We start from the raw sequence: 20,381 nt of genomic DNA, 5'->3' as shown, positions 1-20,381 counted from the left end.
CTGTTGTCGTGTATTGTCTGTCTCTACAGATCTCTTTTCTTGGTAATTTCTTTTAACTGATGCATAGGTCTTTTGCATATTCCTATAATTTGGTCGGTCCATCTTGTTGGGGATCTTCCTCGTGATCTTGGGGCTTCTATCTGACATTAAATAAGTTTTTCCATGTTTTCTGAGTCTGCTCTCATAACATGTCTAAAGTATTTTAATTATTGGAGATGGACTTGCTGGTGAGCCGTTTCCTGACCTTTAAGTCGTTTGAGACTTTAGCAATACATGTCATAAATTAACTGTAGATGATCTTGTTTAATGCATGACAATGAAAGACGCAAGAACCATGCAAGATTATAAGAAAGAAGTCAGTTTTCTAGTCTTGGAATAGCCAGCTTGCTCTGTCGACTTGAACCCAATCAAAAATTTATGGGATAAGTTAAAGTAATAATTCGAGATAGACTTCATACCCAAAACGTAATCTTACAGCTTCTTACTGCAGTAAAAGAAGAGTCGATTAACATCCCACAAGTAGCGATAACGAACTTGATTAAATATATGCTTAATCGTACGAGATATATGTTAGTAAGATAAGAGCAGCTCATACCCATTATTAAAAAAATAATTATTAACTTTTAATTTTCAATTAAAATTTAAAGAAATCGATAATACAACGGAAAGCACAGAAGATAAGATAGAATCCCTTAAGAAAACAATAGACGACATTAAAGACAATTTTATGAAGAACGAGGAAGGTAAGAATAAGACATGGATGACGACAGAGATTCTGCAACTAATGGAAGAAAGAAGGAAAAACAAGAACGATAACTCCATGTATAAAACATTACAGCGAGAGATACAGAGAAAGATCAGAGAAGCCAAACAGAAAGAAATCGAAATTCTCCAAAGTAAATACGACGACTTCAACGTGCATAAGAAGGTAAGAGAAATTACAGGTAAATGTAAAAACAGAAGAATAAGTAAACTTGTTAATGACAATGGAGAGATAATCGTGGACAAAGAGAGTATCAATGATACCTGGAAAAATTACATAAGAAATTTATTTTTTGATGAGAGAGAGAACCAGCCCCCAATACCTACGGAAACAGGACCACCTATACTAGTGGCAGAAATAAGAGCAGCCATAATATCACTAAAAGAAGGTAGAGCTCCAGGACCAGACGGAGTACAATCTGAATTTCTTAAACTTCTTGATGATGAATCTTTAAGAGTACTATGTAAAATCTTCAATAATATCTATGACACAGGCAATATCCCAAAAGATTGGCTACTTTCAGAATTTATTACCTTACCAAAGAAACAGGGAGCAAAAAAGTGCGGAGAATATAGGCTAATAAGTCTAATGAGCCATACATTAAAACTTTTTCTTAAAATTATACATCGTAGAATATACAAGCTATGCGAAGAGAGAATACAAGACACACAGTTTGGATTCATGAAAGGCGTAGGTACAAGAGATGCACTGTTTAGTCTACAAGTATTATTTCAAAGATGCAGAGATATGACTTGCGATATTTACACCTGCTTTGTGGACTACCAAAAAGCATTTGATACAGTTCAACACCAAAAAATGATGGATATTCTAACAAAAGCCCAAATGGATGATAAAGATCGGCGTATAATACAAAATTTATACTGGAACCAATCAGCCACAATAAGAACGAATTTTGGAGGTGAACCAATGGAAATGATCCAGATTCTACGAGGCGTTAGACAAGGTTGTATACTTTCACCTATATTATTTAATCTATATTCAGAGGAAATATTTAGTGAAGCCTTGGAAAAATGCGAACATGGAATACTTCTAAATGGAGAACGCCTAAACAACATCCGTTATGCAGACGACACCGTTATTTTTGCAGACAGTTTGAACAGTTTACAGCAACTAATAAACAAAGTAAATGAAGTAAGTGAAAGATTTGGACTTCAAGTAAATATAACAAAAACTAAATTTATGATCATCAGCAAAAATAAAGTTAGAGACGCGCAACTATATATATATATATATATATATATATATATATATATATATATATATATATACATATATATGTATATATATATACCCGGTATTTAGGCGTTCCACGCCCTTCCGGTAGGGATCTATGGAGGAGTATCACCTAGCCGCAAGCCCTTATCTCTTGCCGTACTGCTCCACCATAGGCCGATCAGATACCAGCATATTCTAGACTAAGCCGCAGATTCATTTTAGAATTTTAAACTACTCGTCGATCGGATAGCCAAGCGGGCTGGGCGGCTGGCTTCTCCTTCGCTTCAATGCGAGAGATGTCAGTTCAAATCCCCGGCTCGGTGAATAGCAAACAAAAAGGCTAGAGACGCTTAACTACTTATCAATAATACACCAGTGGACCGAGTAAAACAGTATAACTATCTTGGAACAACAGTAAATGAACAATGGGATCACTCACAGGAAATAAAATGTAGAATAGAGAAGGCTAGGAGTGCATTCAATAACATGGCCAAACTCTTTAAAAGCCACAATCTTAATCTGGAGATAAAAGTAAGGCTCCTACGATGGTATATCTTCTCAATATTGTATTACGGAGTTGAATCCTGGACACTAACTGAAGCAATGGAGAAAAAACTTGAAGCCTTCGAGATGTGGCTATACAGGCAAATTCTAAGGATATCATGGACAGACAAGATAACCAATGAGACCGTATTACGAAGAGTGGGCAAAGAAAGAGAGGTGATGTATACCATTAAAAGGAGAAAGTTGGAATATCTCGGACATATAATGAGAAACAGCACTAAATACAGATTACTGAAGGTAATCCTACAGGGTAAAGTATTCGGAAAGCGAGGAATTGGGAGAAGGAGAATATCATGGTTGAAGAACCTGAGGAAATGGTTCTCCACAACAACAACGAATCTATTTAAAGCATCAGTCAATAAAATAATTATAGCCAGAATGATTGCCAATATTCGGAACGAATAGGCACTGAAAGAAGAAGAAGAAGAATTTTCAATTATCCTTTTTTGTTGCCAATAAAAAAAGTTAATAACAAGATAACAAGCAAAAAGTTAAACATAAGTAGCCGAAATAATTTTTTACAAATTTTTCTTTTTTTTTCGCTAATTCTTAATAGTTTTCAATCTCTTAATACATATTAATCACTATAATATATCTCTCCGCAGGTAGATTGTCACTTGATCTCTTTGGCTGCCTTTCTTGCATGCGCTTTCCTATTGGTTTTAACTATACTAACTGCAAAATTCTCTACTATTATGTTTTTCCTTATTCTTCCCACACAACTTATACCATCTTGTCTCTTTCATCTTCATCTTAATTCATCTTGCTCCCAACATTGTGCTGGCAACGTTGTGCTCTTTATTCTCATTAAACGGAATAGCTTTAGCCAATGCAAGCAGAGAAACCACCAGCCAACTCAATCTTTCCGAGGAGGAATTAACAATAGAAATTGTAAGAATCGGATTAATAAAAATTAATGTGCCAGATCTCTCTAATATGAAACTTTCGCTATCAATTCGGCTAAAGACACTGAAATACTATGGCTTGTGACCCGCAACTAGATCAGCAGAGATTCGGATGAAACAATCTGGAGAATGATAAATACCCAATCGCAGCTTGAAAACAAGATTTAAATAATGAAAGTGATATATTTATGACACATTATGAGGCATTCCAACTGTAAGCAACTGTAATTGATAATAAAAGGAAAAAAAAAATAAGAGAAAAAGCATAATCAGAAAAAAGAAATTCTGGCTCAGAAACAGGAAGACAGAGAAGGACATTGAACCAGAGATCTGAACTCTTGTTTCTTCTTTTCTCTAGAGCCAGGAATCAGTAAGTACCAAAATAAGGTTATGACCTTACGGAAATATTTTCTTTCTTTTGTTTTCATTTGGTAATAGGCAGTTAAACGAATTTTTTCTGATTTATGGTGATATGTATGGCTAGTTATAAGTTTTTATTAATATAATATAGTTATTCTTCTTTTAAGGTGACCGTTAATACCTATATGGCTTTTAAATTTTCCATGTAGCAGTAAGACCCCTACTGTGGAGCCGCGGTTAAGGTTTTAGCCAGAAGACGGTTTATCCGGCACTACCATGAGGTCTTCTAGGCTAGTGTCATACTCGACTAGAAGATGCCAGGGTGTCTTGCTCCGTGACGTTAGATATCTAAAAGAGATTTCCCATACCGCTGCAGAATTCAATGTAAACCCCCTTAGGCTCGTACTGGAGTCAAGCAATACGGCAATTAAAAAAAAGTTTTGTTATTTACCATAAAGTTGCATCCTATTGGTTTTCTGGCTATGTATAGAGCTCTCTACTTATTTGATTAAACTAATCTAGTAATCATTTAAATAAAAATAAGCAAAGAGTGTCTTTATTTTTCATTTTTTCTGGACGTAGTAAAATTCCTGTTTTTTACAGCATTTTTAAAAATAGTAAATAGTAAATCATGTTCACCAATACTTCTAGCAAATAAACTCTTTTGTCCTATGTAGTTGTTGTGTATTCAATTAGCAGTGAAACTTTTATTGCTTTTTATTTATATGAGCGCACCGAAAATCCAAATTAACACCATTATGATCACCGAAAGGAAAATCCTTAGATTCTGCATGAGGAAGTGTAGATAATATCCATCAGCATATATACATCAGGTAGCCAATCTAACACCGATTAAGGACAGAATCCTATCCCTCAGCAGGAGGTATGTCGTTCGAACCATTACACGCTCGAACAACCGAGCCAAACAAATATTAAAGACGCCATACAATCGCCGAGGGCAAATAGTCACCAGGGTTCCTAAAAGAAAAGTTCCATTCTCTCCAGCTAAACTTCTACACAACACTGGACACGAACATCCTGATGAGTATTTTGATATTCTAGAATCGTTCCCTATCAAATATCGCAGCTAATAACTGCACGCCAAAAACGCTGATTAAGAGCCGTTCCTAGTATGGCTGGTAACCGCTGAAGTACCTCCTTCGACTTGTTTGGCCTTCTCCACCAACAATTCTTCTTGTGCGCTTCACCAAATCGTCCACATCACACACGCCACCTTATGAACCCCAGCTTTTTAGCAATCCACCTCTATATCTCCACAAGCATTTGTCATCACGTTTATCACACCCTCCTTACTCCGAAAAAAAAAGGAGTTCCTTAAAGAGACACAGAGCCTAAACAAGGTCAATGGATCAAGGACATTGGATTGAAATCCATTATCCTGATATTCTACACACCAAAAATCTTAAAGTTCATTCACAAACATATATCAAAAGCATGTTATGATTGTATAACAAACATAATTTGAATTCCGTAGATGCATCGATACGTACGGATTTAATATATTAATCCAGAGATTTTGGACGTTAACCAAAATATGTACGTCTTTAAAATTATAACGAGGTTTACGTTAAAATCCGCAACAAAGAGCTAATGGATATCCTTTACACAAATAGATTACAATATCATTGGACTTTTAGCAAATCTGTATTAAAAGAAACGAACAAAAATTTGAACACATATGAGAAGAAATTCAAATTACAATAGGAGCGAGACAAGGTTGTGTATTGTCATCAATCTTTTTTAATGCTTTTCTAAATATTAATACTCCAGTCATCAAAGACGAAAATGCCACTTAACCTCTACAAATTATGTAAACATGCTGAATTTTACTGAGAATGTCGATTTTGGGACCCCAAAAAAGATACAAAAAAGTTTGCCATTCCTACCACCGGGCTTCCCCATAAATCCCTCTAGTAGGTGGGAAAACGGGAAATATTGATGTACCAACAATCTGCACGCCATAGAAAAAAATATTTGGAAACAAAAAATGTAGGTGAGATAATTGTGAACAAAAATGTTTATTAGAACTTTCTGTCCAGAATGAACCGTTCTCTCAGAAAAACGCTTGAATCTACCGGCGTTTTTGAATATCAGTTACAAGCGTGAATCATTTTTTGAATATTTGTATCAACTTGACGGTAAAAGTTCAATATCTTTCGATCAGAGCATTCTATCGACAAAAATCAAAATGCGTTTTAAAGGAGAAGAGTGCTGCTTTCGTACTATTTCTTTTGTGTTTTGCCCCAAATGATTTTATAAAGCTGTTAAATATATAAAAGTTACGCAATTGTTGCCATTTTTTTCTCATGAAATCAATAAAATTTATCACTTCTATTGACCAATCACTATGGAATTTCCATCGTTAGAGCCTAATCTTCAAAACTAAAAGCAACTTTCACATTAAAAACGATCTAAAACATTTAAAACTCCATCTTTATTATTGCAAAAGTACATATTTTCAAACTGAACAACGTCAGCTAAAAATTACATCTAATGGCGTCTACGTGGAATCATCTCCCGTGACGTGAAATATCATTTATAATGTGAAAGTTTAAATTCAGGGTTTTTTAGGCATATTTCAAATGCTTGTTGTCAAAACTCAAAATCGAAAATATAAGTTATAAATTATGAAGATTAGGCTCTATCAATGGAAATTCCACAGCGCCGTAGAAACTGACTTCATTTGTGGCAAAATTCAAAGATTAAATACAAAATCCGCACTCTTTTCCTTTAAAACCTATTTTAATTTTTGTAGATAGGACACTCCGATCAAAAGATCTAATTTTTATCGTAAAGTTGATACAAATTTTATTTAGAAAATTGATTTCGAGCGTGTAATTGACATTTAAAATCGCGTTCAAGCGTTGTGTCTGCTAATTAACATTTTTGTTCATAATTATTTTTTTAATTGAAACATTTTTTTCTGTGGCGTAAAGAGTGTTGGTAAATCGGTGTTTCTTGTTTTCCCCCTTACAAGGTGTGGTTTTTAGGGGGAATCCCGGGGTAGGAGTGGCTAACTCTTTTACATCTTTTTGAGGTCTTAAAATTGAAATTCTCAGCAAAAATAATTTTTAGAGGTCAAATCTCTGACAACTGGACTCTTAAGAAAAACTCTTAAGAGAGAAACAGATTAAATACAGGTCTAAGGAAAACTATTGAAGGAGATAGTTGAGTCTAGATGAGAATGTAGATTAGCAGCAAAAAAAACCAAATTTATGAGGTAGGACTCATGGAAAAAGTAATATTAATAATATTGTGTAGGTGAGTTTTTGCCGGGAAGATTTCTTTGGATTGTTCCGCGCAAATTGCATCTGTAATCCTGTCGATACATACTAGCCCAAAAAGATCGATGGCTTTACGTGCCCTTTGAAGCACGGTAACGGCTCGTTATCATTTTTAGAAATGAAAATGCCGTTGTTGAGAATCGACGTCGAGCGCTTACAAGGTCAGTATCTTTTCCGCTGACTTAGTCGCCACTGGAACCATGGAACAAGTAAAGAACCATTACTTAGAGTATTACATAATATTACATATACACAAGTGATTACTCTAAATAAATTAGAGTACGAGGAAACTTAAACAGATTGAAAAAGATATTTTATATAAGTTATCTGAAACTAGACTTAGGCTGCCAAGATGTTATATTTTCATCACTCTATACAGTGGAATCACACAGTGGGTCCTAAATGCATTTCATTTCAGAGCAGCTGCATCTGAGATCCGATTAGCCATGATTATAATAGACAACCTCCGCCGTGGCGATGGCACGTACAGAAGAAGATTTTTGCGAGGTTCTATAAATTATATCTATTTTAAAAACAGTATGTCGAGTCGGGAAGATCATGCATCAACGCTATATTTATAATGAGACAAGTGCAAGAGACATCATGAGAATACAACAAATTGATCGATCTATGTTTTGTGGACCTTAAAAATGCAATTGACTAAAACGATTAGGAAGATTAAAAAAAGTAGAAAAAAGATGGGAGAAAAAGAAAAAAATAATCTGCTATGCAGACGAAGCAATACTGCTCTCTCAAAGTAAGGATGATTTACAGCGTATGCTGCAATAATTTAATATAACCGCCAGAAAACTTAACATTCCCCTTAAGTTAATTTTTAATTTCTCCAAATAAGACAAAATGCATGGTTATAACGCAAATTTACTAAGATGTAAATTGGAGCTGAAAGGTCAGATAATAGAACAAGTGATGGAGTTTGAATATCTGGGCACCACACTACCTTGCTACGGAAAGCTCGAAACAGAATTGAAAGATCAAGTGAATCGAGCAAACAGAGCTGCAGGTTGCGTGAATGAAATATTAAGAAAGAAATGAAAGGCAGAATTTACAAAACAGTCAAGAGATCAATAATGACTACGCGGCAGAAACAAGAAAAATAATAATATTACGTTTCTTTTTGAATATTATACAATCTTGTCAGAATGTAAATATTTTTATCAATATTTATTTTTCTTACCACATTACTTATAGGTTTTAAAGTTGGACAATTCTCTTTGTTGTCCATTTTTTTGCATTCATCTGTTAATTTAATTATATAGGATGTTAATTATCATTATTATTATTATCAATTATTGTTAACAAACATGTATTTTTTAAGTCATAGTGTATTTAAATATATTACTTGGTCTATCTTTGATCGTTTGTGACCACATTGATGGAAAACCAGAGATAATTTACCATTTTTCTTTAATAATGTGTATCACATAGTATTTTTAAAATGCGTAGACATTTATAGTCAACGATAATCGGGTTTTACAGATTTTTCTAAGAATTAGCTTTGAAATGTTGCAAAAATTTTAACTATTTTACAAAATGCAACCAACAACCATATAACTCGAATCCTCAAAAAGTCAAATACCCACAAATACATTTATATAACAAATCAGTCTTTTCCTTTGTTGTAATAAATGACAGGTCCCACAGCGACAACTTTTCCTATTCTAGAAGGTGGAAATATAGGATCAAATCTTGTTTTATTTCCAAGACCATTTTCCTTGACCAGATCACCTAAATTAACTGTAGGGTCAACAGCTACAACTTTGGTTCCAGATCCAGCAATGGCGAGACTGTCAGGCTGAGTATAAGCTACTCCACCGGGACCAACAATAGCAGTACCACCGCTACCTGCAGTTGCTATACCACCAGGTCCAGCGATTGCAACGCCTCCTTTTCTTACTTTTAGTCTATGAATGAACACGCCACTTCCGGTATTATCGCGGCTAAACAGCTTCTTATTATTATCGTTAGATATTATTTCCTCACTCTTTTCTTCTTCGCTTTCATCTCCGAACTCATCGGTTTGATGTGTCGGATCTCTTGATGGCGGAGAAATGATTGGAGTACGTGTTGGTTTAATAGGTTGATTTTTTACTACTGTAATAGGTCTTAAATCCTTATGGAAATCAGATGGAAATTTACTACTATGCCTAGCATTAGAAGAGTTTGTATTTAAAACTAACGAATTAGATTTTCCCACAACCTTAATTTTATCCCAACTATTTCTACCCGTTCCAATATCATCACTATCATCTTTTACTTCCCTCTCTTCCTTTCTTAGGTTTAAAGTAAACTTAAGACTACTGTCTCCTGTAGCCCCTATATCAATGTCCTCGATATCCAAGTAAGTACCGTTTCTGTCATCTCCATTTATGGATATCTGTGGAGAGGAACGGCTACCATCAACTTGAACGCTAATTTTGGCCTCATCAGAATTCTTTGCTTCCCTGATAATATTGTCAGATTTGATTTTGATTGTAGCTGGATTTCTACCCTTGTTACATGGATTTTGCATTCCAGCATTTGGACCATATTCTATCATCGTAGTTATGGCATTATACATTTGGAGAAAAGGGTCTTTAATGTGCACTGGAAAATAATTAGCTCCTGGCCAATTCCAGTTTTGTCTAGATGTTTCAGGATTAACAGTAGGATAAGGTATGTATATATTGTAGCTATTATCATTATTAGAAACTTGTCCCAAGGGACTCTGTTGTTCCTGTTCAGGTTTGTTTGGGAAAGTGTAACCGTAGAGTTTATTTTGGTTGGGAGTATTATCGATGGGTAAAAATGTATTGTAATATGATGGATATCCTTGGTTCTGAGAGGTACTAATAATATTTCTAATATTGGAGATAGTTTGTTTTTCGAGGTTTAAATATTTTGTATCTGCGGGGGTACCTTCTGGGCTTTGTTTATAAACGCCAGGATTATTTGGTGCAACCGGATATTGAAATGGGTATTGATATCCCATCGGAGTTTGCATTGCATAGTTAGGGTTTGGTACCAGAACAGTTTGCTGGTGCACAATTTTTCGCTTGATCAATTGGCCAGGAATTACATCTTCTGGTGTAATTTGTGCATTATGATCTGTCGAAGTTATTTGAAAACCTTGAGCGGGAGTTAAGTCTTGAGACTGGCGATTTGTTATTTCGTAAACTGATGGATATTGATTACTGTTTTGGTTTCCAACTTTTTCTTGTTCTAAAAATTCCAGAATTGGATTCTGAAAAGGACTTGTTGGAAATCTAAATTCACTGCGTGCAGTTTCTTCTGATTTACTGTTAAGAAAGTGAAGATTGTGTTGATTTTGTGAACGTGGAAGCCCTAGAGTAGGTTTTTGAGGACTAACTGATTTTTGTGTTTTATTATCCAAACCATGTTTCTTGTTTACTTCTGCTATTTTTTCCAAAATATCTGTAGTTTTCTCAGCTATTTTTTGTAATTGATCAGGTTTGTTTTCTGTATTTATGTTCTTCGACCTAAAAAATATTGATTGTAAGTACTCGGATTACAGTACTGAAAAAATACAAACCCGTGTTAATTATATTAATACAAATTAGTAAAACTTACCCCAAGAAAAAGAGGCCATCTAGATTCCTATGTCTTCTAAAACTACACTATAAGTTCTATAGTCACTAAAGTTTCCCAAGTAAACAGAAAAAAGCATTCATTCTTATATCTACTTGAACAACTATGCTATAAGAAATTAAAAGAAATATTTACTGTCGAAGTAAAGAAAATTGAAAATACTTATAGAGATAAGGCTAATAGGTGATATTCAATGCTTAATGACTGTGAGAAATTTTATGTTTACTAGACTACAATGTCAATAGCTATAATAGAACCGTAGATATAATAACCGTAAAGTCTAACTGAGATCAGAATATCAAGTGAGCATCATGATTCCATTATGTCATTTACGTCAATAGTTTCATTTTTTTAATATTTTTTTTGCATTAGTTTAGGTCATATTAAATAAATATTATTTGAACAAGTTATTTAGTGCAGAGTTTATTAAGCAGCCAGTTCTTAAAGCACGCAATAAAAAAACATACGCGGTGGTGATTCCTCAAATAAACGGCTAATACTATTTGTTTCCACAAAAGTTAGCTACCTTGGAACTTTTCGCAGTATAGTAGTACAACTAAGTTCTCTTTTTGTGTGGATTTTATTCCTAATTTTTCATCACGTTACGAGGATTTTTCCCGATAGTATGTACATAAAAAAACAATTCTGGTAGGTTGCTGACCTTGGTGGAGTAGGATTATTTTTGGACTTTTATATTCTAGTTTGACAACATCTAAATATTCACTACGATGTAAAATCGAAATTGATGGGAAAATAATAAAGCAGGAAGCAAGGTTTAGATATCTTGGAATAGATATAACTATTTACGGAGATGTTGAAGAATAAGTACGACAACAAAGCTTAAAAGCAAGTAAAGCGGCGGGATCTCTTAATGGCATAATCTGGAAGAACAAACACCTAAGACAAGACACAAAAACAAGAATCTATAAAGCAGCAATTAGACATATATTAACATACACGGCGGAGACAAGACCTGACACATCTAAAACGAGACGACTACTAGAAACAGCAGAGATGAAAATACTCCGACGAATATCAGGGAAAAGTCTGTTGGATGGGGAGAGAAGCGAAAACATTAGAAGAGCATGCAATATAGAAGACATAAATGGATGGGTGACAAAACGGAAACAGGAGTGGAACGAACACATTAGTAGAATGTGCGGATGATAGAATAGTACGAATAGCACGAGATAAGTATTCGATATAATAGACGAAGAAGTATTGGCAGACCAAGAAAAGATGGTGCAATAATTTAAACAATTTATTAGGCTAATATTGAAGAAGAAACAGGCTTTAAAACCTACATAAAAGAAGGAAGAAGAAGGAGAAGATATTCTAGTTTGAGGTATAGATCATTAAGAGTCACTGAGTCACACGCGAAATAAATAAAAAAAAAGAAAGAAGAAACTAAAAACACAAATTAGTAGGAAGAACAAAAAACTCCGCCTCTGGCAAGTGCTGGATGGATTTAGTAGCTCAGTAACTACCAATGCCGGTCTCAAGCACGGATAAAGGAAAAGAGTTGGACGACAGGCTAGTAACCTATTCCCGCAAAAAATCCATTACTACGAAAACCGCAAACAAGCCTCAAAATTGAGTGATATTAAGGCAACGATATTCGCAACAAAACACGGATTCCTCTTTTGGGACTTGGAACGTTAGAACTTTAAATAGACCCTCATAACATATTTTTAAGCAGTTAATGAACGAATTTGTGGGATATGAATAAAGACTCACTCCTTCAACTTATCCATAAAAAACGTTCACTACTCAACGAATAAACAAGATGAGGACACCAAAGTAGCTTTTTCCAATTACTAGAGCAAAACATGTCCTAACACCAAAAAACAACAAAATAGTTATAGGTGATATAAACGTGAAGTTAGGAATTGAAAAAGAATACATCGGAATAACTAGGAAAGATACTTTACATAGAGACACAAATAAAAACGGCCAATATCTGATCGAATTTGCAGCTAGTAAAAAATGATCATCACTTCTACCATATTTCCCACAAAAACATACCAAAGGTACTTGGATATCCCCTGGAGGAGATGTTTTGAACCAAATAGACCACGTCTTGATATAAAAGCGATCAGCAACAAGCATTCTGGACGTAAAAAGTAGACGAGGTGTGTGCTGCTACTCAGACCACCTACTAGTTTAGGTACCCTTCAGATGTAGGATCAGCCGACAGACAAAGAAGAATCAACCAAGAAAAGAAATTCTAGATCGGAGGAAACTAAAAAGACTCAAAAGAAATTTAAAGAAGAAATGAAAAAGAAGCTTACTGGAAGTGAATAAAAAGGAAATGAAGAAAGAACAAAAACGACGAATAGCTAATAATGTGTGTAGACAAAAGAGAGAACACATAAACAAACAATTATTGGACATGGAAATAAACTTTAGAGAAGACAAAATACGAAATGCATATAAATTTATCAAACAAATAAAACAAGGATATAAACCCCAAGTTGGAAGTTCCCCTCCCAAGGCAAATGTCTAGATCCGCCACTGCATAAATGCCTATAATGTGTTTGTCAATTTAAACAAGGATAGGACTTATTAAACAGGGCACATTTATACAAAATATTAAGCGAATTTAAAGTATCACCCAAACTAGTTAGGCTTGTCCGAATGACTATGACGGGCACAGTAGCTCAGATATAAATACAACATGAGATGACAGACCCATTTCAAATAACACAAGGAATAAAACAGGGTGATGGACTGGTACCAATACTGTTTAATTTAGTATTGGAATGATTAGTGAGAAAAACAACACACTTATCAATAAATCAGTTATAATGTTTCTATTACAGATTTTAATCATATTTTCCTAAAATGCAAAATTAACGAGAGATACATAAACCAATTATATTACAGTCTACAACAAAAACAAGTATATTTTCCAATTAGTATAGAGTATTTACTAAGTTTCCATAAAATAAGATTAATTAAATTACTGATCGACGATAATCTACAATCTGAATCTACAACACCAGAATACGATCAATAGTGAGCTATGGATGTGCTTTGAAGGAAAAAACACTGTTGAATGCAAGATTGCAGGGGAAGAGACCTATTCGATGACCAAGAAACCAATAAGAGGATGACGTGGATGAAGACGCCAGAAATTTCCTTGGCAGTCGACCGTGGAGGAGAATGGCTACAGACTGTAATAAATGGAGAGGAGACTAGGGCTGGAATTGGGCTTTAGAGCCATAGGATGGAATGGAATTTTAAACTGTTAGTATTTTTATTTTATTTATTATTATATTTATAATAGTGTATCTTGTGTTGTATCATTGGGATGATAACTTTTAAGTCTCTAGATTTGAAAGCCTTTTTGAGGTAATTAAATAAATAAACATTCTAGTCCTTAAAGTTGAATTTTTTTATACTCATAGCACAACGATTGGAATATAATAAACAAAATTTAGTTTTTGGAATTTTGAACAACGCATTTTCAATTTTTGCAGTGTAAAAACGTATATTTACAATAATATTACATATAATTATTAGATATTATAAACATTTTAAATTTATATTTCGTTTAAATGTACTCTCCTTCTTATTTAAAAATCGTCGTTTTTATTCTTAAATTTTACCGATAATTTTCAATAAACAAATTAGATGGAACTCAAATAATTCGCATAAATTAAACAAAACTTTGGCACAAAAATAGTATGTACATTATTTACAATGAGTAGAAAAATTAATTTTCAGCGGAAGTTTGAACTAAATGGCAAATTAATTCGTTAATTTGCAATGTAAATAAAAAGGTAATTACATATTTGTATAGTAGGTACATAAAAGCTAATACAAATTAAAAAAATATATTTATTTATGTTAAATAGTTTTCGAGATATTACAAGTTGTAACAAAATTACTATTTAAAGTTGAAGTTGTAATTTCACTTTTCATTGCTTTCCATTCATAATTCTCCCTCTATACTCCCAGACGCTTGTTCAATAACAGAAGCTTTGCTAAGGGTATTTAAGGTATGCGTGTGTGTGCTGTTGGTTTCTTTTGACTGTGGACTTAATCCATTAGCCGAACTAAAATTACTCTTATAATATATCTCTTATACTCATTATATTCATGAGTAAACGTGAATGCTGTATTATTAAATACTTTTTTTGTTCCTTAATAAATGAAGCGGTGTTGAATTTTTGACGAAAAAGGTCTCATATCGTTCCAAAGGGTCGTAGGATAATTTTTTTTAAATTCGCGTGAAAATACCAGGCTTTTGAATAAAAAAACTTGAAACTCTGTGTCAATACAAAAAAGTTATATAATTTATTTATCAGATGAAAAATACTAAAATTTGTAAAAAAGTTAAAAACTAATTTTATGTTATTTTCACGATTTTATTTGATAGAACAACTCTTCTTTCATTTAATCGTCATAGAATTGTTCTAGTTTTATTATTTTCTGTTTTATAGCGTTGCAACAAATTGTTAATTTTCGCAACTTTGGATAAACAAATTAAATTTTTTTTAATCTTTATCTCTAGAAGAAACTTTTTAATGAATCAAAGGAAAAGGGTAAAATCCCAGTACTTCGTTGTAAACATTAGTTTACAACGTTTAAGAGAACGGTTCATTCTACACGAAAATTGTTTATTAACATTTTTGTTTGTAATTATCTCAGCTACATTTTTTATTTAAAACATTTTTTTCTACGGTTTATAGATTCTTGTTAAATCGTTTTTTTGCGTTTTTACCCCCTATGGGGGGGGGGGTTTAGGATGAAGCCCAGAGGTAAAAGTGGTAAACTTTTTTGCATCTTTTTGGTGCACTAAAATTAATATTATCTGCAAAATTCAGCTTGATTGTATGATTTTTAGAGGTTCAGTGGCATTTTCGTCCCTGACGAGTGGAGTAGTAGCTACCAAAAAAATTTTACCACAGCTAATTTTAGGTTTTTAATGAACCAAGCGATTCTTTTTTCAGTGATTTGATTGGGCATAATAGTTTTAACTTCTAGACGAAAATTCTAGAAATCAGCCATTTTTCACTTAAATTAGTAATAAATAAAAGTAATTGAAAAAAATTTGGATTAATTTGCATCACTTTTGTTATTCTACCCATATAGAACCTAAAAAAATTGTTAGATAGTAGTTACAGTGACTGCCAAAGACACTGTTTTTTGCTCATTTAGCTAATTTTTAATTTTTAAAATTTAATCGTGACTGTAGTTTTTTTCTCATAAGGACGTTATTTATTGCAAGGAACTTATTTTACTATCGGATTAAAACATGCTTGCACATTAATTACATTCGCATACTTATCATTTTTCATGGGCATTTTGTGTTGGTGTTTTGTGGATATAATTGCTCAATAAACGGCACGTGCCAAATGGTGTAAGAAAAGTAAATCGCATAACTTCAAAAAGGTCTAAAAGTTAGTGCTCGGTGTCGACATGAATTTATGCATGTATCCTGTATTCAAATTTCCAGTAATCGCATTATGATTACCATACCATTAGCGTTGACAAAACGTCATCATTATCTTCTGGCTTTACAACCCTACGTGGGTCATAGCCTCCTCAAGAATTTCTCTCCAATCGTCCCTATCCATCGCCTTCCTTCACCAAACAGGTATTCCCATATTTCTCGTGTCTTTATCGATGGCAGCAAGGAACCTTGTTCTGGGTCTTTCTTTTTTTCTTTGGCAAATGGGTCTCCCAAGGAGCGATTTTCTAGCTGGGTCAGTTTGTTCCATTTAGACGTCCTATCTTAATATGTTTAACGATATCTGGTTCCTGGTATATTCTATAAAGTTCGAAGTTGTATCATCTTCTCCACACTCCAATCTCATTGACTGCTCCATAGATTCACCTTAATACTTTTCTTTCGAAACATCCCAACATGTTTTCATTACTTTTAATTAGAGTCCAGGTCTCTGACCCATATGTGAGGACTCGGCATATTATTGTTTTGTAGCGTTAATAGAACGTAGATTTGACAAATATGAATAAAACACCACCACTTTATCATCATCATGGTGGGTCTTGGCCTGCTCAAGGATAAGTCTCCATTCTCTCCTATTCTTCGCCTTGGCTTTCCAGTTTCGTACTCCCAACATTCTCAAGTCTTCCTCCACCTGATCCTTAAATCGTGCTCTGGGTCTGCCTCTCCTTCTCACTCCATCTATTCTTTAGTTATAAATATGTTTTGGTGGGCTCCATCTCATTCATTTTCTCTATGTGACCTAATCACCGCAGCCGGTTTATTTTGATGGACCTAATAATATCAAGTTTGTAATGCAGGCGGTAAAGTTCGAAATTATAGCTTCTACACCATAACCCATCCTTCTGTACTCCTCCATAGGTATGCCGGAGGATTTTACGTTCAAAGCATCTTAAACGTTCTTCATCGCTCTTTGTCATCGTCCATATTTCCGACGCGTAGGTGAAAATGGGCCTTGATAAGAGTTATGAATATCACTAGTATCGTTCTTTTTGTAACTAGGTTTGTTGTTAAAAATTTTTTTAATCCATAATATTCTCAATTTGCCAGATATATCCGTCTGTTAATTTTTGCACTTACTGCATTATTCTGATTAATTTCTAATCTTAAGTTCTGATCGTTAGATATTCGGATTGTGCTGCTTGTATATAATTTGATACTTTCATATACTTCGTCTTACCAGTGTTAACCTCTAGTCCCATTCTTTTTGTTTCTGCTTCAAGCGCCTTGAATGATTCAACCACGTCCGCCTTTCTTCTTGAAATAATGTCAATGTCATCGGCGTACGCTAGTAATTGTACGCTGCGATTAATAATAGCTCCTCTGGTTGTTATTCCAGATTCTCTTATCGCTTGCTCTATATATCTAATATTAAATGGAAGGCATGATAGGCCTCCTTGTCTAAGTCCTATCTGAGACTAGAACGTTCTGGAAACTCCGTTTTGCACTCTAACTTTACATTCGACTCTTGAGAGGGTCGCTTTCACCAATTTTATTAAGTGTACTGGTATACTGAATTCTATCATGGTCTTGTACAGTGCGTTTCTTTCAACACTATCATAAGCACATTTAAAATCAACTAACAGGTGATGAGTATCAATGCCATACTCATATGTTTTTTCCAGAGCTTGCCTTAGAAGGAATATTTGATCGGTCGTTGATCTTTATTTACGAAACCCACACTGATATTTACCTATTATGTTTTCACAATATCCCGATAGTCGGTCGTAAAGAATATATGCCAATATTTTGTATGTTACGTTTAGGAGGATTATTCCTCTATAGTTGTCACATATTGTTTGATCTCCTTTCCTGTAAATAGGTACAATTATACCTACATTCCAGTCTTCTGGCAACTTTATTTGCTTCCAGATCAGTTCTACCAGTCTACATATACAGTATGTCAGGTTTTTTTGCCATGCTTTAAAAGTTCTGAAGGAATGCCATCTGCCCCATGAGCTTTGTTTTCTTTCAATTTTTGTATAGCTTGGATGACTTCTACCTTTGTTAGGATGTTATATTTCTCTCTTTCGTCGTCAATGTCCTCGAGTTGGATTTCTGATTCGTGGAGCCCTGTCTCACCTCTTATATTTAGCCTTTACTCGAAGTTTTCTGCCCATCTTTCTAAAATCTGGTCCTGATCACCAATGATCTCCCCTGTTTTATTTCTAACGATTGATAATCTAGGTTTAAATTCTTTCCTGTTCTGGTTAATCCTCTTGTCGAACTTTCGCGTTTCTGCTTGTGCCTTATAGTTCTCTAGTTCTTTTAGTTGGCTCTCTATATGTTCTTTCTTCTTTTTTTTAAGTATTTGTTTTTCTTCTCGTCTCAGCTGCCTATACTCTTCCTTTGTTTGTCTCGTTCTTCGCCCTTGGAGTCTTCTATATGCCTGATTTTTTCTTTGCGTTGCTTGTGCGCATTCCTCATCGTACCAGTCTGACCTTAATTTTTTACCTTTTTGCTTTCCGATAACTTCAGTTGCCACTTCTTCCAATATGGCTCTACACTGCCTCCAATAGTTGTTAATATCTTCAACTATAACATCCGTGCAGCCTTTCAGCTTGCTTTCGAGACTTTCCTCGAATCTCTTAGCTATCCAGGGTTCTTCAACGCTGCTACTTTAAACCTTTCCTCTTTAACTCCTTTTTCTTTCTTTGCATTGGAGATTCTAGCTCTTAGTTTAGCTTGTAGTACGTCTTGCACGTACTTGCGCCACCATTTTATCCCAAGAAATATTCATAGAATTGCGGATAAGCTTAAATAAGCAATTTTCTGAGTACTAAATACATCAAATTATTAAAGTCATTCGCCATTCGATCCATTTTTTATAGAAAATGATTTTTGTTGACTCTCATTTATCTTGCCTGCCTCATGCAAGCTCTAGTGATGCTTTTTCAAATCAACAAGGAAACTAAGTTCCTGTAGCTGGCTGTATACCATGTATCACAAAAAATTTTTGTTAAAAAACTTTATAAAAGGTATATAAATTAAAAAACCCAAACGGACTATGTCATGAAGACAAAACGTTTTCGGAATCCATATTCCATCATCAGTGTCTAGGTGTAGATCTTTTGAGCCACTAAATATCTGGGTAAAACCCGTTAAAAGTTATATGTTACAATTTAGTTTACATTATTTAGTCTTATATATTAGGATGTTAAAGTTACCAGTGGATATGATAACATGGCAACGTACGACTCTACATGAAGTTGCTGGTCCTGAGACGAAGTGTCTACGAGAACTTGATGATAGCAACTAAAATGTATTTTAAATTTAAAATGCTTTTTAAAATGTATTTTAAATTTAAAATAAGTTTATTCTTTATACTTTTAAATACAGTATCAGCAGTTTAATTTCTTAGTTTACCAAATAATTTATCGATATTCTGATCTCAAGTTAGTCTTCCAAACTAACAGAACACTTTGGTGACACATAAACACAGAAATGTTATAATATTAGTAAGAATTAACACTAATTTCAGGCAATTAGATTGAAAAAAATACTTACTCTACTGACGGTGGAGCTGCATTATCGTTCAATTGTGGTCTACTGCAGACTTCAACCAATAAAAATATCTGAAATAAAATGAACCATTTCATAACGATTATAAAATGAAACTTTAAATGAGACAAAAAGTTTATTTGATAAAAATGAAACTAATAAAATATAGATACAGTAAACTCGCGATTATCCCAGATTATAACAGTCAAGTTATCCAAGCCCCTGGGTTAACCGAGGTAAAGTTTATTCACAATTATAAGAACTGAATTATGCAGAATTTAAAAGTATCCCGCTTATATATACGAAGCCATAAATGGATTTGCCTTGTCAGGTAAATAGTAAAAAGGGCCGGCTTAACGAATTTTATATTTTATTTGGCATTTACATTACATCTTCTTCTTCTTCAGCCTGTATTCGTCCACTGCTGGACATAGGCCTCTTCTATTTGCTTCCATTGATTTCTACTCATCTGCCACCTCTTTTGTGGTCTGCCTACTCCTCGCCTGTTCTCTCTTGGCTCCAGTTTGTTAATCTCTGTGTCCATTTTTCGGGATTGTCCGGGCAACATGTCCGACCCATTGCCACTTGAGCCTTGCTATACGTTCTGCTACATCAATAATCTTTGTTCTTTTACGAATGTCGATATTTCGAATCCTGTCTCTCAA

General features: G+C 34.1%; 1 protein-coding gene across 1 annotated transcript in view; it reads right to left on the bottom strand.

Moving 5' to 3' along the window:
* Positions 1-20,381, bottom strand: part of LOC140446630 (uncharacterized) — a 66,278-nt gene that overhangs the window by 28,376 nt on the left and 17,521 nt on the right. Inside the window, exons 2-3 of the mRNA XM_072539214.1 lie at positions 19,723-19,790; positions 8,757-10,630 (exon numbers count right to left, since the gene is read on the bottom strand). Of these exons, the coding sequence (XP_072395315.1) occupies positions 8,757-10,630; positions 19,723-19,790 (1,942 nt within the window). The remainder of the gene's footprint in view (positions 1-8,756; positions 10,631-19,722; positions 19,791-20,381) is intronic.

This window comes from Diabrotica undecimpunctata, chromosome 7 (assembly GCF_040954645.1).
Source record: "Diabrotica undecimpunctata isolate CICGRU chromosome 7, icDiaUnde3, whole genome shotgun sequence".
In the NCBI taxonomy this organism is placed as follows: Eukaryota; Metazoa; Arthropoda; class Insecta; order Coleoptera; family Chrysomelidae; genus Diabrotica; species Diabrotica undecimpunctata.
The sequence above is the reverse complement of the archived record's forward strand: the minus strand, read 5'-3'. Positions and strand labels throughout refer to the sequence as shown.